The following is a 25,556-nucleotide window of genomic DNA, read 5'->3' as shown; positions in this document are numbered from 1 at the left end:
CGGTCAGACGTCGATCAATGGTCCGTGATCAACGTCCCTGGTGACGTACCGGTCATATCATGACCAGTGTTGTCACCGGATAATGACCGTATGGCGAATGCCAAATGGTCCGGCATTGGTCGATGTCCTTGACCAATGCCATCGGGCAAAGACCGGCTGACGGGTGTCGCCATATGGTCTGATGTTGACCGACTGTCTAAGAGACTTAGCATAGTACGGTCGCGATCGTGCCCGATACCCGGTGACTGATACTGCAACTATCATCCATGTTCTGCGAAGTCACCGGGTATTTATCCACTCTTGTTTCTGCGACCATCATGTAGTCGAATATATGAAAAACAAGAGCAAAGCATATTCAACCATAAACTGGTCACAGACCAGATTATCATACGGCATATAAAATCATTATTTGACCATAATGAAAATTATAATAATACTGCCGTAGATCATAAATTAAACAAAAGTTTAATTCAAAACAGATGAAAAATAAAATGACGATCAATTAGATTGTCATACGGAACGTTAAAATCATTATTGCACACAATGGCAAATGATAAACAATCTGTCAATAGAAGAACAAGCTTTGCACGATCTCGTAACACATTAGAAGAACATGCTTTGCACGTTCTAGCAATGTATTAGAAGAGCACGTTTTGCACGTGGTCGTTCGCGCCTGAAAACACCCAGCATGGTAGAAATAAACCATTGTTCGATAAAAACAAGCATGGCTTACCTTTTACAAATGAAACAAAATCCATTAAATCCACACAAATTAATCCGAATGAGAAATAAAAAGATAAATAACACAATTTATCTATTCAAAACCCCAATCAACCAAGTGAAAAACAATATTTTAATTCAGAGCCGTAAAAGACACGTATACACCTGGTTGATCCGGAAAGAATATTGAGGGTTGGTTACCGATTTTTGGCTAGGTTGCATTGCACTATGTTTAACCTGGCCTGTATTACGGTATTGAGGTGGCGGATTCCCAGTTAAAATTCCGGATGAGTTATTTCCCTTGGAAAGTATAAGCATACGATAACAGGTCAGTATTTATGACATTAAAAATACAACTTATAAAATCAAATTATTTTGATGTAGTTCCATTAAATAAATGGTTGGAAAACTTACAGTTTTGGTCAGAATCCTCTATCAGAATTCTCAATTTCTGAACACAAAGCTGAAAGAGACAGACATGGAGGTAATGCACACCTATTTTACAAAGTTATCACTTTTGCAACCAAAACAATAATGTGACAATACCAATAATGAAACAAAATAGATTTTGCATACATGTATCAAAGGCTACAGCTGAATATACTTGACAATACCAGCATACAAGAGCAAAAACATAAGAGCTGCTTTAACGACAGTTCAGAATAATAGAAAGCACAAGAAGACCTTCCATGTCTGACATGCCAATATTCCTCCTATGACAGCATTTCTACCAATCTTCAAGGGGATTAAATGTGTTAGGGACTACTATATTGTTGTGCTAAGTACGAGTTTAAATGTTCAAACATTCACATGTCAGTTATTAAGAAGACACTATTAAGCACTAGTAATTTTAAAGTAACATTTATAATAAAAAACAAGATGTGTTTGTGAAACACTATTTCCCCCACCCCATATATTTGACCTTTGACTTTGAAGGATGACCTTGACCTATCACCACTCAAAATGTGCAGCTCCATGAGATAACCATGCATGCCAAATATCAAGTTTCTATCTTCAATATTGCAAAAGTTATGGCCAATGTTAAAGTTTGACGCAAACCAACAAACCAACAAGGCAAAAACAATATGTCCCCCAGTATAGACTGGGGGACATAAAAACATGTAATATTAGAAGAGCATTGTATAATTAAGAAAGGTTTGTACATTTTCTACTATTGAGAGTCATTCGTTATGTAAGTCACACACATTTTAATATGTTTATAAGAATAAGATGTACTATTGTTGTTTTTAGTTGTTTGTTTTTAGAGAATATTAAATAACACCAAAATCATTTTTTTCTTAAAAGTTTATCATCAGGTGAAATGTACATGTTTTTGTATTATGCTTTGTTATAAGGTGATAGCAAATGTTCATTTCATTGTCACAATTACTATAAACTGCAAATCATAAAGGCTGCTTGTTTAAAGAAAGCCACACATTTAACACATAACCAAATCTGCTCTAAATGATGTTGAGTATGATACAGAAATATTACGGGAACTCAAAAGCAATTTGTAATTGTTTTTAATTAAGATGCCTTTATTAGCAAAGTGTGTTAGTATTATTGCATCTCAGCAGGTTTCACTAAGAAATAAGTGAATAGTTATAAGCATAACAACCTTAACAGTCAAAGAGCAAAAGATTTGTTGTTCTCTTGTCGAATTTCAAAATGACATCAGTCAAACACAGCTAATGTTTTGTTAACTTTCCAAATAACAAAATGTTAGAAAGCATACAACATATGAACAAAGGTTTGCCATTATTTTTGACTGATCACATTTTAAGAAATGTAACTAAAATATCAAACACTTCCAAACCCCTAAAATAAAAATACTAAATAAAGTGTATGCAATAAAAGCATTCAGGAAAACATGGCAACTATAACACCAATTATGGCCCACATAAATTCATTTGAGTAATCTTTCATTACGAGTTATTTTCCTTATTGTCTTATGATTTCAGCATGAATACTTTAATAATAACTGAAGAATACTTTGTATTATTAACAAGAGATTGCCAAGCAATATGGTCCCCTTCCGGTGAAACTCCACCATTGTCAGTAAAAAAAAAATAAAATATTATTTTATATTTGTTGCCATAGCAACCAGAATTTTTGACGTATGCACAAAATGAAATGACGTGCATAATCTCCATATTGCCATCTATCCATGTTTGAAGTTTCATGAAAAAATATAAAGATCTTTTAAAGTTATCGCAGGATCCAGAAAAGTGTGACGGACTGACCGACCGACTGACTGACTGACTGACTGACTGACTGACTGACTGACTGACTGACTGACTGACTGACTGACTGACTGACTGACTGACTGACTGACTGACAGACAGACAGACGGAGTGCACACCATAAGTCCCCTCCGGTTTCACCGGTAGGGGACCATAAATAGTAAACCTTACAAATACTTGTTTTATACATAGCACATTTTTGAGAATGATAATTAATTTTTTTTTCTACACATGTGAACTTTAAAGTATGTTTTTTCTTATTGTTCAAGCATACAATATATGTGCAACCACACAAAAAACGCAATATACATGTATATTACACTGTACCCATGGTATAAGTAACTACTAAAACGCCTTTAAACTCTAACAGGTATCTAAGTTGAAATCATTCATATCCAGCACCAAAACTAGTGTAAACCCCAATCAAGTATATTTCAGTGGTGTTGATCGTGAAACTATTGTATCCAATGATCATGAAACTATTGTATCCAATACAGAAATCAGCTGCATTCTGGGAAAACTGGGCTTAAAGCATGTGCATCAAGTGTCGTCCCAGATTAGCCTAAAAGGACTGAACAGACAGATCAGGAACGACACCTTCCACTTTTATAAAAAAAAATTGTTAACCTTTTGCATGCTGGGAAATTTGTAGTCTGCTAAAATTTTGTCTGCTGAATTTCTAAAATAAGCATTTTCTTCGAATTATTTCAAAGAATACTATCAGAATAGCAAACAGTTTGGATCCTGATGAGACGCCACATTTTGTGGCGTCTCATCTGGATCCAAATTGTTTGCAAAGGCCTTCAAAATTCGGTTCCAGCACTGAAAGAGTTAAGAGAAAGTCTCTTCTTAGTGAAAATCAAAGGTGAAAGTATCGTCCCTGATTAGACTGTGTGGACTGCGCAGGCTTATCTGGGACAACAATAAACTCAAATGCTTTACAACCCATTTTCTAAGAGCGAGGCTTATACAAAATGAAAGCGTTATGTTGGCGTGCAGTTGCCAGGTTTCCCCTGCAGCGTACTAGGACGCTGATATACTGTACCTGGATGGAGGCCGTGTGGTTGGGAATGCCTGTAGATACAGAAATGAGTACTGTAAGCAAGAAGAAACATGGGTCAGTTATACCTCTGGTGGCCCTGATAGAGTCCGTAATGACCTCACTGCATGCAATTATTACTACATGTACGCAGTATAAATTCACACACTTATCTGAATATGAAAACCCGTCATACAGAGTATACAAGTTATTGTCTCCAAAATACTTGACAAAACCTTACAACATACAACATGGTCATTTATTGTGAAATCTGTACAAACAGAGATAAGCTTGCTGACAGATTCAAATGTCAGAGAAAAAAATGATGACAACTTTTCAAAAGCCATGGTGAAACCATGAACGTCATACAAAATGTTTAGGTGACTGACAACTATTTTATGCTCCATATCTTCACTGAAAGTTTGCCTTTTTTTGAGAAGATTATTGCAACAATAGGCGGTTAGCATTACACAGTTTTTCAAAACAGATTAACATAAATATTTATTTTAACATTTTGTATCATGCTTTAAACTTGGGAAGTACATTTTAAAGTAGTGTCTGACAGATTATTTTCAGTTTGGAATGCTCTGTAAATATAGGATGGAGTGTTGAAAATAACTGTATTTGGGAACAAAATTGTCAGCAAATACAACATTTCTCTTTCAATCCTAAAGATCGAGAAAAAAGCAGTGTAATACAAAAATGGGTCTTATGCCATATGCAGCCAGTTTAGCTCCAGACCAGCTTGCAAATTAGCTCCCTTGACCTTGCATGAGTGTATACATGTAGCAGAAAAAGAAGACCAGCATGTGCAATCGCACACTTTTGACAGGAGCTTCCCTAGCTGCCTATGGCATATGGAACTTTTGGCATGATGTGGCTCAAATGTAACAGACATGAATGTATCATTGAACAAAAGTAAGAGATACTGAATGAATCTTCATAATTTATACTAAGTACTATGTCCCAGTAAGATAAATTTAAAATAAAAGGAAAAAGACATCACACAAATAAGAAACATAAACTTTACACTATAAAAGATGAACAAATATTTTTCTCCCTTCCTATGAAACTTAACTCATATGGAAATGGAATGTGTATGCATGACTAAACTATATTAAAGATAATTAAATTCACAGCTAATAATCAACATCACCATAATGAAACAAAATTTATTCATGATCATATGTAGAGTAAAATAAATTCTACTTTTATTAATGCTAAAAATTTGTTTGTTGAAGATGCACGATATTTGGTTGAAAACAGGACTATCATTGAAGATGACATATTTGCATGTTTTCTGCAAAGAATACAGTGACGTCACAATGTCTTAATTTTACAGATAAGCGTAGGAAGTTTAATGTTCAAATAAAAATTTAAATGTTCAAATAAGCAGTGAACAAATTGTATAAAACTATTTATTAAATATAGTATAAATATGGTTTACAAAAATAAATATGGCTCAAGAAAATAAATTAATGTTAACACAATCATTTTAATTAATTTGAGCTAAATACAATGTGAAATCAACAGAACAAGGGAAACAATAACCAGTGAAGGGAGGCAACTTCTAACTTACCTGCTATCACAGTGTTAATACATTCATACAGCAAAGACATGGCAGAGGTACTGAAACAGAGAAAAAGGTTGTTATAACATTTGGTGGGACATGTTAGTAAGACACCTATGTTTTTTCTTGTATTAACATGAAAGTTATGACATAATACCTCCTCTATGTAGCAACATAAAAAACTACATCAACCTTGAGATAACAACAACTTATTAATTTTAATTGACAGTTGTTACCTACAAACAAATAATTGATTATTCACACATTTGTGAAACAAAGAGATGTGTTTGTCAGAAACACAATGCCCCCTATTGCACCGCTTTAAAATAGAATTTCAATATATCATTTGGCAGGTTTAGAAATTATCTCCCTTTTAAAGCTTATTACTTCACTTGGATTGTATTTATTTACTTTTGACCTTAAAGGATTACCTTGACCTTTACCTTTCACCACTCAAAATGTGCAGCTTCATGAGATACACATGCATGCCAAATATCAAGTTGCTATCTTCAATATTGCAAAAGTTATGGCCAATGTTTAAGTTTTCGGACATACTGACGGACGGACAGACGAACGGACTGACTGACAAAAGATCATGCAATATTCAAAGTGCATTTAATTAATAGTTTTGTATACATAAGAAGAACAGTAAGAGAGACCAGTGGGCTCTTGGATGCTGATCTGATTTCTTGATCTAATAAAGTTAGCAAATAAATTGAAATGGTAATTAATTTAATGAACCTCCCTCTGGGGAAGCCCGACTTAATAAATGTGCTTATTATGTTCCAATCATAAATCCAGTCTTGGCATCATGTTCCAATCATAAATCCAGTCTTGGTATCATGTTCCAATCATAAATCCAGTCTTGGCATTAAGTGACGTCCAAGATTATCCTGTGTACGACTGACCAGGCTAAACTGGTGTAAGATTGTACGCACATGCATGAAGCTCGTTTTTTTCCGGATAAAGCTTCAAATGCGAAGTCTAATCTGGGATAATAGTTTCCCACATGCGTGAAGCTCAGTTTTCACAGAGAACAGCTCATATGCAAACCACAATGCCCATCATCCCCAACCTGTGTATCAAGTTGGTCAGAGGCTCTATCAACTTCTTTCCCAGCCGAGGCTCCAATGGGGTTAAAGCACCAAACTGGAATCAAAACACACATTTTTTACAGTATGAAAAGATAACAAAGATTGACACATTTCTACATTTGCAAACACAGAAAACACAGAACAGAGTATGCCAATACCATGAACTGTAAACTCCCTGTTTACAGACGATCAATCACAGGTCATCTTTACAACACTACACAAATCTTGTAATTAATTACAGTAACAGTCATAATTGTATGAAAATCCTTCCATTCATTTTTAAGTTTTAATGCAGAAATAAAAAGTTCAAAGGAAGTCTCTGCTAAACGAAAAGCCAATCTAGGTGGAAAAAGTGTTTCTACACAGGCTAATCTGGTACTACACTTAATGCACATGCATTAACCCTTTGCGTGCTGGGAAATTTGTCGTCTGCTAAAATGTTGTCTGCAGAATTTCTAAAATTAGCATTTTCTTCTATTTTTTTCAAAGAATACTATCAGAAAAGCAAACAGTTTGGATCCTGATGAGACGCCACGTTCTGTGGCGTCTCATCTGGATCCAAACTGTTTGCAAAGGCCTTTAAAATTCGGTTCCCGCACTGAAAGGGTTTAGCCTGGTTACCCCAAAAATGCGGCTCATGTGTGCTAACAGATTACAATGGAAAACTTTTAAGTGTTCAAAGGCTGACCAGTTTAATAATTTTGATGAGGACCCAATTATTGGTGGAGGAGGTCATCAGCTTGAAGAACAGGGGGGCCAGTGCCAGGTAGTTCCTGGGGTTCTTCCTTGCCAGCTCACATATCACATTCACTGCAGCCGACTGTACACCTGCCATAGAGACAAACAATTGAGCCTTGTTCTGAGACCATTGGGCTTACTGCATGTGCGTAAAGTGTGATCACAGATTAACCTCTGCAGTTTGCACAGGCTAATCAGTGACCACACTTTCTGCTAAACCTGGATTTTTGCACAGGAGAAAATTCCTTTAAACCAAAAATACCATAAAAGCAGAGTTGTCTCTAATAAGCATGTGCAGTGTGCACAGGCTAATCTGGGACAACACTTAACACACATGCACTACCTCCAATTTTCCTTGAATGTGTCTCAATTACATTGTACTTGAAAGCAGATGGTCAAGTTATTGGTTATAGAAGAGTTCTGATCAAGATATACACTGTCATAATGTTTGAATTTTAAATCAAAATAATATGCTCAAAGCGTTTTTACAGAAGCCGAAATTATGAACATCGTTCTGTTCAATTAAAAAGCCTAGCATTTGAATGACAATGTCTACACTGTTTATAAGAATACTGTTAAATTTACCTAAGTCAAACAACTGACCTATAATAGTTCCCATTCGTAACCAACATCTAAAAATATTTTTTATTTATAATACCCTTTACTTATAAAAACTATACAACCCTAACTTCTGGGTCTTCCACAGGTAAACTCATATGACCTTGACCTACATAAAGGTCAGCAGGTCAGAAAGGAATACCTCATATGTAGGAAGGCACATCTCAATGCCTCAGGGAACTTTGTACATGACACATATGACCTTGACCTACATAAAGATCACAAGGTCAGAGTTGCATACCTGGGTCCGGGTCCTCTAGTTTCTCCTTCAGGCGTGGGAAAGCTGGCCTCAATGCCTCGGGGAACTGTAGGAACACTTTGTACATGATCAGCACCGCCTTCTTACGCAGGTATGGCTTTGTAGACGTCATCTGAAATCACAGCAGTATTCACTTTATTAGTTGGCATTTACTACCATTTAGAGTTATGTGGTACATGAAACAAACATAAGTTGCTATATTTACATGTCTCTTATCACGCACTGCTATGTTTCTGCCAAAGCCCCACCTACCATCACAGAATTTTACTTGGCAATTGGTATAATTTACTTCAGTATTGTCAAAAGCCAGCTAGTGGTTACTGGAAACAATCAATTACATCAAAGGCAATAACACGAAATCTGCAGATTGTGATCATCTGAAAAAATGCCACACAAAGTTTTTAATATTATCACTTTTCAATCCCCCCCCCCCCCCCCACACACACAAAGGAGTTAAGAGAACATAACTTTAAAGGGACATAACTTTGCCTGAAATCCAAGACATGACATGACATGACAAGCTAACAATGAGTACAACAACAAAAGATCAATCTTATGAAATTGAACAATATTTGGGTGAACAAAGTTTAGTACAATATAAATGAGAACCTAAGACAAGGCCTATAAAGGTACCATCAACCACGAATGACGAAAAAAGAAAAGTTCTAAAATACCGCATTTTTTTTACAATTATTAGTTTATATTGATTAAAATATAACAACTGGCATATTACATTACTTGAAAAAAGTTCATATTTTCAGTATATATGGTAATAAAATTTCGCGATGTGAAATCGAAAGTACATTGCGAAAATAGGTGCCATAACGATATACACACTATAAATAACGCAAGTAGATTAATCATTTTATATATAAAATATAAACAATTCACTATGCATGCACAATTTGCATTCCTGGGTTTACCGCGTGACGATGATGATCAATCTACTGGCGTTAACTGGTAGTTACCTGGTACCGGTACCCAGTAAAATTTATTACAGAATATACCAAAAATATGAAAACTTAACAACTTTTTTCAAGTAATGTAATATACCAGTCGTGATATTTTAATCAATATAAACGCATAATTGCAACAAGTGATGTGTTTGTGAAACACTATGTCCCCATATATTTGACCTTTGACCTTGAAGGATGACCTTGACCTTTCAACACTCAAAATGTGCAGCTCCATGAGATACACATGCATGCTAAATATCAAGTTGCCATCTTCAATATTGCAAAAGTGTACATTAAATGAGCAATTTTGAGCCATACATTTGACCTTTGACCTTGAAGGATGACCTTGACCTTGACTTTTCACCACTCAAAATGTGCAGCTCTATAAGATACACATGCATGCCAAATATGAAGTTTCTATCTTCAATATTGCAAAAGTTATGGCAAATGTTTAAGTTGGGGCAAACAAACACACCAACAGACAGGGCAAAAACAATATGTCCCCCACTATAGTGGGTGGGGGACATAAAAATATACGGTATTTTAGAATTTTTCTTTTTTTGTCATTCCTGGTAGACGGTTCCTTTAAATATGATGAACATTTTTAAGGGACATAAATACAGGAAGTCCCGTTTAAAAGCTTGGTACTGATAAATCAAGTGATATTTTGTCGAAGTCTGACATAGGAGACACCATTTACCAAATCCCGTTTATAACACAAACTGGAATGTCAATACATGAGTTGGAGTGCATTGAGGTATTGATTACAAGACATTCAAACATAATAAAACATACCGGGAAAAAAGAAGTCAGTATGGAAGGTCTTAAATTACAACAGTGATGTAACAGATGGACATGTCACAGTTTAAAGATTAAACATATCTTGAGGATATAATGGATAGTTTATGACAGAAAAAAATCAATACAACACAACTATCCACCAAGAATGTGTGCACCAAGAAACCATTCTTTGCCAATATTCACCCAAAAATTCTTTATAAGGACAAAGAGTAAATAATATTACTGACATTGTCTTCTACTAGTCTTCAAATACTGTCATGTTGAGTCTAATTTGGCTCTCATTCTTTGTTAACTCTTTACCAATTAGATATGTATTTTCACGCATGTGTAGTCCCTTAAAAAGTTACATTTAATTAAGACCTTTCTTAATATATTCAAGTTTGTAAGGCTTCATCTGCAAACCTTAGATACTGATGAGCAGCAAACAAGGGTAAACCTGAACAGACTGCGAATTACTCGCAGGCTGTTGTGGTTTTATGCTGTTTGCACATAGCCATTTTCACTCTGCCTCTGAGTGGGAAAGGATTCAGAATAAGATGATGGCATAACCAACATCGAAAGCCAGATTATATGCTTAATCTGAAGCTTTTTCTATCTGCTCAGTAAGTCTCTATTCCTTAGTATTAGAATGTGTTAATGAATACACGACCAGAACTAGGTGTCATTTAAGAATTATTTAATGCTTCCTGAGTAGTGATCCATATCATGACCCCCTGACCCTAATATTGTCACATGACCATAACACCTCTCTTAAGTTTAATGCAGTTTGTAGCCTTATTGACCTACCAAAGTCATAATGTCGTTTGCAAGATCCCTGGCCAAGTCTGCCGTGATGAAACATGACAGGCCATTCAGCGCAACACCCGCATCATACAGATTTTGACTGCCCAAATCCTACAAAAATGGAGAATCAAATATTTATAATAACAAAACATACAACAAATCCTACAGGAATCAAGAAACATCTATCAAAACATACGACAAATCCTACAGAAATCAAGAAACATCTATCAATAATTATTATAAATCATACAACAAGGTAAGAATATTTAAGCTGTGGAACTAGGTTTACAAAAAACAAGGGCTGTTTGTAAAACATGCATGCCCCCCCCCCCCCCCCCATATGGGCTGTCAGTTGTAGTGGCAGCCATTGTGTGATTACGTTTTTTGTCACTGTGACCTTGACCTTTGAACTAGTGACCTGAAAATCTATAGGGGTCATCTGCGAGTCATGATAAATGTACCTATGAAGTTTCATGGTCCTAGGCCTTAGAATTCTTAAGTTATCACCCGGAAACCATTTTACTGTTTTGTGTCACTGTGACCTTGACCTTTGATCTAGTGACCTGAAAATCAATAGGGGTCATCTGCCAATCATGATCAATGTACCTATGAAGTTTCATGATCCTAGGCAGGGCTTTGTTTTGGCCCGATTTTATAGCCAAAATTCGGCTATATTCACAATCACAAAAAGTATACTTTTTTCTTAACCAAATTTTCACTTTTCTAAGTATAAAAAGGGCACATAATTCTGTAAAAATGCACGCCAGAGTAATCTTACTTTGCCTGCCCAGTCCCCTCATGATAGTAAGTAAGTGTACTAAGTTTGAATGCAATAGCTTTGATACTTTAGGAGAAAGGTGGACCTAAACACAAAACTTAACCAGACGCCGATGCCAAGGTGATGACAATAGCTCATAACTTTTTTTTCAAATGACCTTGACCTTTGACCTAGTGACCTGGAAATCAATAGGGGTCATCTGAGAGTCATGATCAATGTACCTATGAAGTTTCATGATCCTTAAGCATAAGCAATTTTGAGTTATCATCCGGAAACCATTTTACTATTGGGTCACCATGACCTTGACGATTGACCTAGTGACCTGAAAATCAATAGGGGTCATCTGCCAGTCATAATCGATGTACCTATGAAGTTTCATGATCCTAGGCATAAGTGTTCTTGAGTTATCATACGGAAACCATTTTACTATTTCGGGTCACCGTGACCTTGACCTTTGACCAAGTGACCTGAAAATCAATAGTGGTCATCTGCGAGTCATGATCAATGTACCTATGAAGTTTCATGATCCTAGGCATAAGCGTTCTTGAGTTATCATCCGGAAACCATTTTACTATTTCGGGTCACCGCTTCCTTGACCTTTGACCTAGTGACCTGAAAATCAATAGGGGTCATCTGTGAGTCATGATAAATGTACCTATGAAGTTTCATGATCCTAGGCATAAGCGTTCTTGAGTTATCATCCGGAAACCATTTTACTATTTCGGGTCACCGTGACCTTGACCTTTGACCTTGTGACCTGAAAATCAATAGGGTTCATCTGCGAGTCATGATCAATGTACCTATGAAGTTTCATGGTCCTAGGCATAAGCGTTTTTGAGTTATCATCCAGAAACCATTTAACTATTTCCGGTCACCATGACCTTGACCTTTGACCTTGTGACCTCAAAATCGATAGAGGTAATCTGCGAGTCATGATCAATGTACCTATGAAGTTTCATGATCCTAGGCCTAAGCAATCTTGAGTTATCATCCGGAAACCATTTTACTATTTCAGGTCACCATGACCTTGACCTTTAACCTAGTGACCTGACGATCGATAGGGGTCATCTGCGAGTCATGATCAATGTACCTATGAAGTTTCATGATCCTGGGCCAAAGCGTTCTTGAGTTATCATCCGGAAACCATCTGGTGGACGGACATACGGACGTACATACGGACCGACATGAGCAAAACAATATACCCCCTCTTCTTCGAAGGGGGGCATAAAAATGGATTATGTGTTGTTTTTTTTTAACCTTTTACTACTTAGATACGTATTTTTACGCATTTGTAGTCCCTAAGAAAGTAGAATTTAATTAAAGACCTTTCTAACAAAATTCTAGTTTTTAAGGCTTCATCTCCAAACCTTAGATACTGATGAGCAGCAAACAGCATATAACCTGCAGGCTGTTCTGGTTTTATGCTGTTTGCATATAGCCATTTTTACTTTGCCTCTGAGTGGGAAAGGGTTGAACATTGAATATACCGGATATCTAAATGAGCAAAAAAAGCATTAAAATATTAACTTTATCAAGATATACCTGCATTTTTATTCATATTCCAAGATGTTAAAAAGTACAACTAAAACCAAATTTGAATAAATCTGCATCCTCCTCTATTTGCACCAATAACGTAATATCAAAAGGCCCCCCCCCCCACACACACACACACAGGTGTCAAGAGAAGATGAAAGCAAGAGCTTGCCTTCCTGATCATGTTTGTTGTCAACATCAACACGTCGGTTCCCTCATGGAAGCTCTGGGAGGCTGACAGGTACCCGATCCTCTAAACAAGATACAACAACACAGTTAATGTGGGTCTAGAAACATGTAAATACGGTACATAAATGAACCCAAGATAAAAAATTAAATTGAAACTCAAGAGAACAAGTAGTTAATTTGCACCCAAAAAAAAGCTGAAAGTAAACCTGAATTTGCAAAAAACAATCATCATTGACATGTATCAACAGCAAGCAACATGTCTGCTGTATAAATGTATGAGAGCAAGACATCAGCCCCTACCGACATATGCCCTCAGCATAGCATAGCGTAGGCAGAGTAATGCCGATTGGACAAGCCCCCCTGAACTCTGGTCATCCTTTATTTAGCCATTCCTTGTCTTAGGATTTCATATTTTGATCTTGATATAATTAACAAAATTACTATTAATTAAACCATTAAAAAGTTGTCAAAGTGTCCATAATAATTAAAACATTTAGGTATTCTTTTCCACAAACTTATGCAATTATTTTTAACATCAATTGCCTATTATCATTCCTTTAACACTATGGTTACCTTTAATGACAATATAGTAGGGCCAGTTTCTGGCTCAGCTTTCACTGGGAGGGCATATGTTTGCCTTATTAATATTTGACAGAGTGGCGTATGTCTGGGAAGGCATAGGTCACACATTCTTACTGTATTAATGGTGAAACTGTGAAACAGTCTAAAGTTTTAAAAAGGACTTTTTTAATGATTAACACTACTTAAAAGTATCATGGTAAAATTGACTAAAGAATATATATATATAACATTATAACATATTTAATTAAGTACCCGGTAAACAAAGTTTTGCTTTAATAATATAATATGAACAAATTCAACACTTAATCTTCAGACTTCAACATTGCAGTCAGGGAGGGAGAAAAAATAGGAATAAGAGTGCCCAGTGAGAAATCACAGAATAGGCTACACGCTACCTTGTGATTCTGTCACTCACAACACAATCATTTTGCATGAATTACCTTGAAAGTGAACTTTGGGGAGCTCATCACTTCTATCACATTGAAGGCTGCCCAACTGATGTCGTACCCCAGCATTTGAAGCTGGAAAGAATATATGGAGGATAAAGGGAGAGAAAAAACTTCAAACAGACAGACATGTGCAAATATTAAACATTTGTCTGTTTGGTGAAAATCCACAGAATTCATTAGATTAAAGCCACAAAGATATCATGGAAAACCATTTGCATCAGTTAAATAATGAATAAGATGAGAGCTTCATGTAATTTCTATACACTTGAAAGCATGAGTTATATAGATGTAAAAAATGGCTCACTAACTTACAGGTCTGTTGCACTTAATCTCATTAAATATGTGGACAAATAAAACTGAGCTCAAATATAGAACATGGTACAAGAGAATTAATTATGCTAATAGAGTTAACATATATAAGGTCAATATAAGGGGATTTGATGAGCTACTATATGTACATAATAGATATAAAGTACTTGGACTTTGAGACTTGTACTACAACAGTTGGGAAATATACACAATGGTTAGCAAGTCAGTTACATACATATGTAAGTTTGTTGACTGCAATGGCCTTGACAGCCACATTCTCCTGGCGTAGCTCGTTCTTGATTTCATCCAAACACTCGGCCACATATTTAGTCTGAATAATAAAACACATACAAACTTGTATTAAGATTAAGTAACATTTTATACTTTATAAATCAGATAAGGCATTTCTTAGCAAATTGTGTCTGAAAGCATGTGTGAAAAGTGTTGCCCCATAATTCCACAAGGGCTATATTATCTTACCATACAAGATGACAATTACATCTATAAGGGCATTTTATGTTTCAAGAAAGTTTTACTAACATTGCTATTCTGGTAAAACCTATAGAACAACTTCACAGGTTGATCCAAGACTGCACCTAATGCACATGTGCTTAGCTTGCTATCCCACCAAATGTCTCATATACAAGCTGCGTCATGCAAAAAAGGATCTTAAGCCAAATGTGGCAACAGTAGTACCAGACCAGCCTGCGCAATCATGCAGTCTTGTCTTGAGCCAGTCTTTCCACTCATTATGCCACAAATCATTGAGTAACATTATGACCAACTTTGAGGAGCTACCCAGGAGCTACACTGAATGCTTTTGGCATAAGACCCATTTTTGCATGATGCAGCTCATAAACTCTGTTGTATATGACAATAATAATTATCCTTGAAAGCCCTTTACACATATCAAAAGAAATGGCTTCTTAATTCTATGATATACATGTGTAATGGTCATTGAGAAAGCATTCATATTTGATCTGTAAGACGTATCACCATTATATACATACAGGTGATGATCAAACAAGAAGATATAGCTCACATGTTCATATTGGTGAGAATATTTTTAAGATCGAAGTTAGTTTCAAATGCTTGTACATGTATATTGAAAATGTTAAAAAAAGTTTTGTTGATTTTTTTTAGGGGCATATCAACCGTTACTTTGGCTCATTGGGTCATTGTCGACCTGAAATGGCCCACAAGTCACCCGGGGGTGACTAGAAGCCAATTTTTGTCACCCTAGGGTGACTTCAAGCCAATTCATGTCACCTTGGGGTGACATGCAGCTGAAGGTGACTAGCGTCGGCTTGAAGTCACACCAGGGTGACATGAATCGGCTTCTAGTCACCCCCGGGTGACTTGTGGGCCATTTCAGGGCAACAATGACCCAATGAGCGTTACTTTAGTATATAAAGGCATTTTTTAATGGTTGCTTAACACATGCCTCACTTTTTTAAGTGCAAAATAAAATGTTCATTTTAATCAATATGAAAAGTTGTCTCCTTTGACTTTGGCCTTTGAGTTAACAAAACAGATAATTCATGTGACATTCAGTTTCCAAATGTTCTCATTTGTAGTAAGTGACTGTTTAATTCATTATAATGCCAAAGTTACAGCCCAGACAATCTGTTTTATGGACAAATTTGACCTATGACCTGGAAGTGTGACCTTGACCACAGGGGTAAGGAGACAGGTTTTTGCAGAGGAAATGCTATCTTCTCTTGGTGGTTAATAATGGCAAGTAATTTTAAAATAACATGGAAAATTAAAACATTACAACGTTTCAGTGCATTTAAGAAGTTATATGACAAAGTTTTACCTTTGAACTCTAAGTGTGATCTTGACCTTTGGAGTTAGGAGATGAGAATTACACGTGACATGCTATCTTAGGATGGATTGCAATTATGCCAAATTTTTAAAATATATCAACTAGAAATGGCACGGCAGAGGCTGACGTGTATCCCCACGCCGCATGTTTGACCCAGGGGGCACCCCAGGGTTGATAATGGGGCCATGCATAGTTGAGACTGACCATATTGTCATAAGATAATGTCCAGTATCAATTTGAAGTAAGTCGGTGTAGAAATGAAGAATTTATAGTAAAGGCAATTTTTGGTGGGCCCGGTCTATGTGGGCGAGGGCGCCCCAGGGTTGGTAATGGGGCCATGCATACTTGAGATTGACCGTATTGTCATAAGAGATGTTCAGTATCAATTTGAAGTAAATCGGTGTAGAAATGAAGAAGTTATAGTAAAAGGCAATTTTGGGTGGGCGTGGTCTATGTGGGCAGGGGCACCCCAGGGTTGGTAATGAGGCCATACATAGTTGAGATTGACCATATTGTCATAAGAGATGTTCAGTATCAATTTGAAGTAAATTGGTGTAGAAATGAAGAAGTTATAGTAAAAGGCAATTTTGGGTGGGCGTGGTCTATGAGGGCGGGGCGCCCCAGGGTTGGTCATGGGGCCATGCATAGTTGAGATTGACCGTATTGTCATAAGAGATGTTCAGTATCAATTTGAAGTAAATGGGTGTAGAAATGAAGAAGTTAATGTAAAAAATCATAAAAAAACTAGAGCTTTGTCACAGATGTGACGTATACCCCCACGTGCCGCATTGACACAGACTATTTTGCATGCTGTCTTCACAAAACAAGAGAATCCAATTTATGGCGATTTTTAAGAATTATAATGCCATTATCATTTATGGCCATTTCGACCTTTGAACTCTTGAATTCTTTCGCATGACATGCCGTCCAAATTTATGGCCATTTTTTTACTTTTGAACTCCGAGCCAGAGTGTGACCTAGACCTTGGAGTTATCGACATAATTTTTGTGCATGACACATTGTCCAATGATTGTGAACAAATGTACCAGGTATTTTTAAAATCTCACAATTAATGACATAGTTTTTGCCCTGACAAGATCATTTATGGCCATTTTGACCTTTAAACTCACTATGTGACCTTGACGTTGCAGATATAAACGTAATTCTTTCGCGCGACACACCGTCCAATAATGGTGAACAAATGTGCCAAATTATTTTAAAATCTCACAATGAACAACATAGTTATGGCCCGGACAAGCTCATTTATGGCCATTTTTGACCTTTGAACTCAAAGTGTGACCTTGACCTTGGAGATATCGACGTAATTCTTTCGCGCGACACACTGTCCTATGATGGTGAACAAAAACATGTATGCCAAATGATTTTAAAATGTCACAATGAATGACAAAGTTATGGCCCGGACAAGCTCATTTATGCACATTTTTGACCTTTGAACTCAAAGTGTGACCTTGACCTTGGAGATATCGACATAATTGTTTCGCGCGACACACCGTCCCATGATGGTGAACAAATGTGCCAAATGATTTTAAAATCTCACAATGAACGACATAGTTATTGCCCAGACAAGCTCATTTATGGCCATTTTTAATCTTTGAACTCAAAGTGTGACCTTGACCTTCAAGATATTGACGTAATTGTTTCGCGCGACACACCGTCCCATGATGGTGAACAAATTTGCCAAATGATTTTAAAATCAACGATAAATGACAAAGTTATGGTCCGGACAAGCATTTTGACCTTTAAACTTCAGTGTGACCTTGACCTTGGAGATATAGACGTACTTCTTTCGCGCGACACACCGTCCCATGATGGTGAACAAATGTACCAAGTCATTTTAAAATTTAACGATAAATGACATAGTTATGGTCCGGACAAACTTTCTGTTTAAAACGCACTAAGTGACCCTGTGACCTCGTTTTTGACCCGACATGACCCATATTTTAACTTGGCCTTGACATCATCTAGATACAACTTCTGACCAAGTTTGGTGAACATTGGATGAAATTTTCGGGACAGACAGACCGACAGAAAGACAGACAGACAGACCGACAAAGTGACTCCTATATCCCATTACCAGTAATGGGGGTATAATGAGTGAAAATCTCTGACCTGGCCCCACCCCAACCCCCATAACTTTTGACCCTGGGGTCAGATCAAAATTCCAAATATTGCAGGATTCCACATATGCTCATAGCTACCATGTGTGTAAGTTTCAAGGTTCTAGTGCTTATAGTGTAAGAGAAGATAGTGGCCAGGACGGACGGACAGACGGACGGACAGACGGCGGAGATAACCACAATATCCCCACGCTTTTCAAAAAGCGTGGGGATAATTAAAAAGAAGGTTTAGGCATTATTAGGGTCAAATTTGACTTTTGACCACAGCATGTGTGAATTTAACTTTTGAAGTAGGTAGACGGGTGTTTACACAACAAATCATCTTATTTTAGTGGACATATGTGGCTAGTTATTTCTAAGTTTAACAAGTTTAGGTTTTTACTCAGAAACAACATGATAGCCCCTGTTAAAAAAAAAAGACTTGAAATCATAACATGCAAATAAAACCCATAGATCTGCAATATAACTCGTAACCAGTATGCAAAACAGACATAATCTCCATGGGGCATAGGGCCAATGACAGATGTGTGCATCGCAATACAATGTAACGAGAGTCTTTTTTTCGTTCAGACATTTACATCAGATAATCAATAATGTAATAATTCTGGCCAAAGCCTGTTGGTGACAGAGACACCATGAAAATTGGATGCCACTAATACACACAAATGGCTAATAAAACTTGAAGCCCATGCAATATCAATCTTGGTCACACACACATTAATTATTTTAAGACATTTATAAAAATTATAGTTCGCAGACATATTATACTTACGTTATTTTCAACTTTTACGGTAAAATTATAATCAGCCAATTCAATTCCAACCAAACAGTACCATAACCAGAATATAAATCTTTACAATATATCACAGGTGATAAGCGTGTGGCTATGATATTAATTAGTGAAACATCATTTTGAATGATAAATAATTATATTACTTTTCTGAAAAAAAATCATTTTCACTATCAAATACACAATGTATACATGTATATATAACAAGGTATTCAACTCGAAATCACCCAAAAACAGGTTGCATCGCTTTGAACAGCCATTACTTCATCAATTTTGCAGCAATTTTCACGAACCCGGTCTTATTCAACGCAGAAATGAATTTCTTTTCTGGAAATGTATACATCTTTTTATATTTCTACACATGCTGAGCCAAAATTTAAGAAATAAAATGATACACAATTCACTTTACCTACTTAACGGCGATCAGACAGTATTCATGAATGAAATCTCAAGTTGTAAAGACACACCTTCGCATTAGACCAATGAAATCACTCGTGTGTTTAAAATGTCAGTTAGTTGAAATGTATGTAAACAAAGGTTTCAAACGGCACTGGACAGTTAGTTTTGATGCATAATGCAATGGTAAGCACGGTAAGAATGTTTTTTCATACGTTTTATTGAATTATGGTATCGAGGTCCATGAACTTTGCAGGGAAAATGCACTTTACTCCGTGAAGATTTCAGTCTGAAATCTTGTCTGATCGATATCAAGTGGGTCACGCGAGTTGTGTATCATGTTATTTCTTAAAAGTTGATCCAGTATTTGTAAAAATATTGCAAGACATGTACATTTCCAGAAAGGAAATTTATTTCTGCATTGAATAAGACAGAGATCGTGAAAATCGCTGCAAAATTGATGAAGTAATGGCTGTTCAAAGCGATGCACCCTGTTTTCGGGTGATTTCGAGTTGAATACCTTGTTATATATACATGTATATTTGATAGTGAAAATATTTTTTTTCAGAAAAGTTGATTTTTTTCGTTATAATATGATTATTTATCATTCAAATGATGTTTTCACTAATTAATATCATAGCCACACGCTAATCACCTGTGCAATATATAGAAGTATAAACGAGGATCCTGTCTTATAATAACCTTACAATAAATTAAAAATACAATGATATTTTAAGCACACAACACAGTTAATAGACATTTGAAAGATGTGATGGAAAAGAAAAGAATGGCTGAATTAACTAATTGTATAAAGGTGTGCTTAGCTTCCAAAATTGTATTAGAACTTAAATTTGTTGTATGATGTTTAAAAGCAGGGATCCTATGTATGTAAATTATGACGGTGTGGGAATATGCACTGCTGATTGTAAAGGTCTCATGCAAACATATACCATGTCCATTACATGTAAATAAAACGCAGGTTGGATGTTAATCATTACCATATGATACTCAGAGACTTAAACCTTTGCTTCCGGACTGACTACACTGTCAGTAAAGATTATTAAATGAATTAAACCAAATATGTTACAATACAAATCTTAAGCTTGTTACATAAAAGATATTCATGTGGGTTTTTAACCAAAGCATATAATAATAAGCCAACAAAAAGAGAAAGATGCGATACATGTTACTAACCATTAAAGTGATATTATCAGTGTGCGAATTTCACTTTTGAAACCACTAGCCCGTTCGGGCTACCAGATGGAATTTTTCACTAGCCCGAACCAAATTTAAGCTTACTAGCCCAACTGTTTATCACAAGTTTTTAAAAGAAGTTTATATTTTTGACAGTTCTGGATAGTTTTTATTGCAGGTAGGGTGTAATTGATAAGGATTGCAAATAACAGTTCATTCCAATTAACTGAAATGTTATTATAATAATTCAATGACACAATACTATTATAATATTTATGTATGAAGGTACTCGTCAATCAATACCTAACATGCAGTCAAGATGCAAAGGTTTATATCCAGTCTGTAAATTATTTTAGTTGTCAATTGTCCCAAATTTTCTTTTTAAATATGATATTGCAATGCTTCAATTCACCAATAGATCATTAAACATTCAAGTTGGCGGATATTTAAAACATTAGTAGAATTGTACGGTTTTCAAAAGGAACAGCATATTGAACAACCTGGGTAGATCCGCATTTTAAACGCACGGTATCAACAAAATCGTCATGTCAACGGAAACGCGATACGACGTTAAATAAACGCAAGATATGGTTCAAACGATGGATGAAAATAATATTTTTGAGCATTTTTAATTTTCAAAAGTTGGAAAAATCACTAGCCCAATTGGGCTAGTACTTAGGGAAATTCAGTAGCCCGAAACGAGATCAACTAGCCCCGGGCTATTGGGCTAGTGCGAATTTCGAACACTGAAATATCGGGCATCTAACAGTTTATAGGTGTCTAACGCAACCATTGTTTATTTTTGGTGTTTTCACTTCATATACACTTATATTTGTTAATGCAGCATCAACATACTAAAACAATATTCCGGAAAGAGAAAAATAATGCATTTGAATATCAACCGTACTTTCGTTTGACAATTGATCACGCATGTACATGTACAATGTGAACCTCAATTTAGTTTTAGTGCAGATTCGTTTATACGACACAAAGACACCATTTTGTTTTACGGATCATTTCGGCTTACAAGACTGGGTGGGTCACGTAAAATATATAATATAAAATATATTTTTATAAACAACTGGTAGCAAGATGAGTTGCAGATAATTGGTCAGTAACCACATTTTAACTTACACTTTTGGCCTGTTAATTCTTTTTAGCTCAGTTCAACAGTGAAAAATGCCCATAATATCACTTTAAGCATTTAGTATTGGATAATGCAAGCTTGTAACACTGATCTCAACTCTCAACAAGTGATGTGTTTGTGAAACACTAATCTATGTCCCCATATATTTGACCTTGAAGGATGACCTTGACCTTTCACCACTCAAAATGTGCAGCTCCATGAGATACACATGCATGCCAATTATCAAGTTGCTATCGTCAATATTGCAAAAGTGTACATTAAATGAGTGATTTTGACCCATATATTCGACCTTTGACCTTGAAAAATGACCTTGACCTTTCACCACTGAAAATGTGCAGCTCTATGAGATACACATGCATGCCAAATATGAAGTGGCTATCTTCAATATTGCAAAAGTTATGCCAAATGTTAAAGTTTGCACAAACAAACAAACAAACCAACAGACAGGGCAAAAACAATATGTCCCCCACTATAGTGGTTGGGGACATTAAAAGAAATATAATATAGAAATGTACCAAAAAACCTTTTACACTTCATTGTCATTTTAAACCGTAAATTCCGTGCGTCACTTTTATAGATCAGGGATAGAAATGAGTGGTTGCCTGTTTGTCTGAGGCGGTACATTTAGGCTCGGGCAAGTCCATTTCAAAAGTTTGACTTTGCAACTAGCATTTTAGAAAAGCTTGCAACATTTTTTCCACAGTTTACAAGTAGTTTATTTCTTAGATAGAATGAAGTCTCAGGTTTATAAAAGGGCATTTTTCATTTAGTCAATTCAGCAATGGTACATTGTTATCTGATTTTGATTCTGCAGAAGTATTAGTAAGCATTTGGACTTGGTCCTGGGCTTCTTATTCCTTGCAGAGACTTTCAAAGTACTAACGATAATTGCACATCTGAGCAACCTACCATGAAGTTAGTTTGTATCCCTGTAGATGCAAATAAAATGATCCACAGTCCACTGCAGTCTATGCTTTTAAAGGGACATGTTCACAGATTTCACATGTTTTTATTAAAATAATTTTAGGTACTTATTAAGAAAAGAAAGCGAAGCAAAACATTTCCCCTCACCAAGATTCGAAGCCAGGAAAGTTTGTATTAAACCTCAGTCAGTGATTGGGCTATTCAGGACAAGAGCTCTCCCGAAATAATAAGAGGAGGAGGGAGCTGATAAAAAATCTCAATGCTTTTAAAGTTCAGAATGCACTAGAAATTGGAACAAATTACCTGTGTTTGCTAGTTTTATTGTTTAATTGGGTTGTTTGTATATTGACTCTAAGTATAGTCTAACCTTGTTTAAATTAAAATTTAAGCGACCCACCCAATCAAATATCATTATTGGGTTAATGTCTGAGGCAGCTATTGAATGGGCTAGTAAATTCAAAGGAGTTTTATCTGGGGCAACCTGAGTCCCCTTGAATTGACTGGAGAGCTAATATACTGGAGAGCTTCAAGCTGAATACCTTTAAACGTTAATAGTGTATTTTAAAGGGTAAGTATTCAAGAATGTTCAAAAATTTTAATGGAAAGTGTTACTGTACTCATTCATTTATTCCTTGATTTAATTTTATAAATAATCATCCATAAACTTAAAATATTTTGTTTAACATGTTAATTTTATTTTATTATTCTTTTTTGAACATTTTCATTTATGCATTTATACCCTCGTCACTTTTATATCCAACAGGATTTTTTTAACAATGGCAGATAAAATCAATGTTCACCCTTCTAACCTGTCACCTTCTATAATAACTGAATGATACACCATAGATATGTTGGATACTGTTTTATACTATACAAATTTAATTAAAATCTTACCTCCAAGCACTGATAATGGCAGTTATGGTTCACATGATAAATGGTAATTGTTATCATATTAAAAGTAGCCATATCAAGTTTGTGTAAACAATGGACAGTGATTATTACTGTACATTCAATATTTATACTAAAATGTTTGATCAATCATGTAATTAACAAGTTATAATAAAATCACATAAAGCAAAAGGCATATGTCGAAAAAAAGTAATTAAACCAATAACAAGAGCTGTCACCATCAGATGACATATGCCCCCGAAAACGCTTTGATAGAAGTTTTGAGCATTTTTCGACACCTAAACACAAATTTCAAACCTAAACGCGGACCCTAAGTTCAAGGTCAAAGGGGTCATAATTTGTGTGCGTATGGAAAGGCCTTGACTATATACACATGCATACTAAATATGAAGGTTGCATCTGAAATGACATAGAAGTTATGAGCATTTTTAGAAACCTACAGTAACACACAGATTACGAAACCTAAACGCGAACACGAAGGCCTTGTCCACATACACATGCATACGATTACCAAATATGAAGGTTACATCTGAAGGGACATAGAAGTTAATGAGCTTTTTTCGAAACCGAAACGCAAAGTGTGACAGAGAGAGAGAGAGACAGACAGACAGATGGACAGTGGGATCACTATACGCCCTCCTTTAGGGGCAAAAAAAATGTGTTACACTAGTAGCCTTTAAACCATCATTCATTGAAAGCAACACATTGCAATGAAATATGTTCTTCTAAATTCAAATTGTAGATAACACAGGTCTATTACATCAAATAATTAAAGATTGTAGACATTCATTTTTATTTAATAACGATCTAAAGTATGCTATATAAAATATCAAATGAGCTGATTGTTAAATTTTAAATAAAAAGTCTAGCAGACGATCTCTCTTTTCCTTTGCCTTTGGTACGAACAGACATGAGTACAAATAAACGAATTATTTGTATGATGACCTGTTGTGATTATTACATATTGTTAACGCATCGTTACTATGCAAAAGATGATTTTATTTGCTTAAATTCACTGTTGTCAAAAATAATAAAAATGCAATTTCGTTGAAAAACACCCACTTCATTTTCCTTGTGATTCCTTATTCCGCGAACAAGGTCCTGTAAATTCTTATCCAGAACACGCTCTAGTGTTCCTTTTACTTTGCTAAGTGCCATTGTTCACTTGTTATTGACCAACACCACCAAAACGTGCACGCTAAACGAAATATATTTCAAAATATGTGTTATAATTATGCCGACAGTGCTCTGTTTTCGTTTCGCTTAATCCAAAATGGCTGTCACTGATCATGTGACATGTTGACGTGTTATCGCTGCAGTCAAAGCTTTGTGAAAAGCTTGGTGCGGAGACAAACTAGAATATTACATTTTAGCCATACCCGAGTTGTTTTATTTTCTCACTTTCGAAGAAGTTATTTTATTTGTTTCAAGTTCAAATATTTCTTCCTCCTTCACTTTCTTACACCTACAATTATCATCAATTGTCGGCCCCAATTGTCTTCATCATTACCGCCACTAACAACACCATTATTACAATAGTGTTGCAGCTTCATTAATCAATTCGCTGCA

General features: G+C 35.8%; 1 protein-coding gene across 3 annotated transcripts in view; it reads right to left on the bottom strand.

Moving 5' to 3' along the window:
- The window catches only part of LOC127861989 (AP-3 complex subunit delta-1-like), a 58,228-nt gene extending 32,940 nt beyond the window's left edge, over positions 1-25,288 (bottom strand). For 2 of the 3 annotated variants that reach the window (XM_052400821.1, XM_052400822.1), the window contains exons 1-11: positions 25,050-25,288; positions 14,897-14,992; positions 14,344-14,424; positions 13,305-13,385; positions 10,825-10,932; positions 8,264-8,393; positions 7,355-7,494; positions 6,648-6,721; positions 5,582-5,631; positions 4,009-4,058; positions 1,135-1,183 (exon numbers count right to left, since the gene is read on the bottom strand). In XM_052400821.1, the coding sequence (XP_052256781.1) occupies positions 1,135-1,183; positions 4,009-4,058; positions 5,582-5,631; positions 6,648-6,721; positions 7,355-7,494; positions 8,264-8,393; positions 10,825-10,932; positions 13,305-13,385; positions 14,344-14,424; positions 14,897-14,992; positions 25,050-25,145 (955 nt within the window). In that variant the 5' untranslated portion in view covers positions 25,146-25,288. The remainder of the gene's footprint in view (positions 1-1,134; positions 1,184-4,008; positions 4,059-5,581; positions 5,632-6,647; positions 6,722-7,354; positions 7,495-8,263; positions 8,394-10,824; positions 10,933-13,304; positions 13,386-14,343; positions 14,425-14,896; positions 14,993-25,049) is intronic. The other variant, XM_052400823.1, reaches the window with a different exon arrangement.
- Positions 25,289-25,556: the final 268 nt, after the last annotated feature.

Source organism: Dreissena polymorpha, chromosome 16, assembly GCF_020536995.1.
Source record: "Dreissena polymorpha isolate Duluth1 chromosome 16, UMN_Dpol_1.0, whole genome shotgun sequence".
In the NCBI taxonomy this organism is placed as follows: Eukaryota; Metazoa; Mollusca; class Bivalvia; order Myida; family Dreissenidae; genus Dreissena; species Dreissena polymorpha.
Note: the sequence above shows the minus strand (reverse complement) of the source record. Positions and strands in the feature narration are given on the sequence as shown.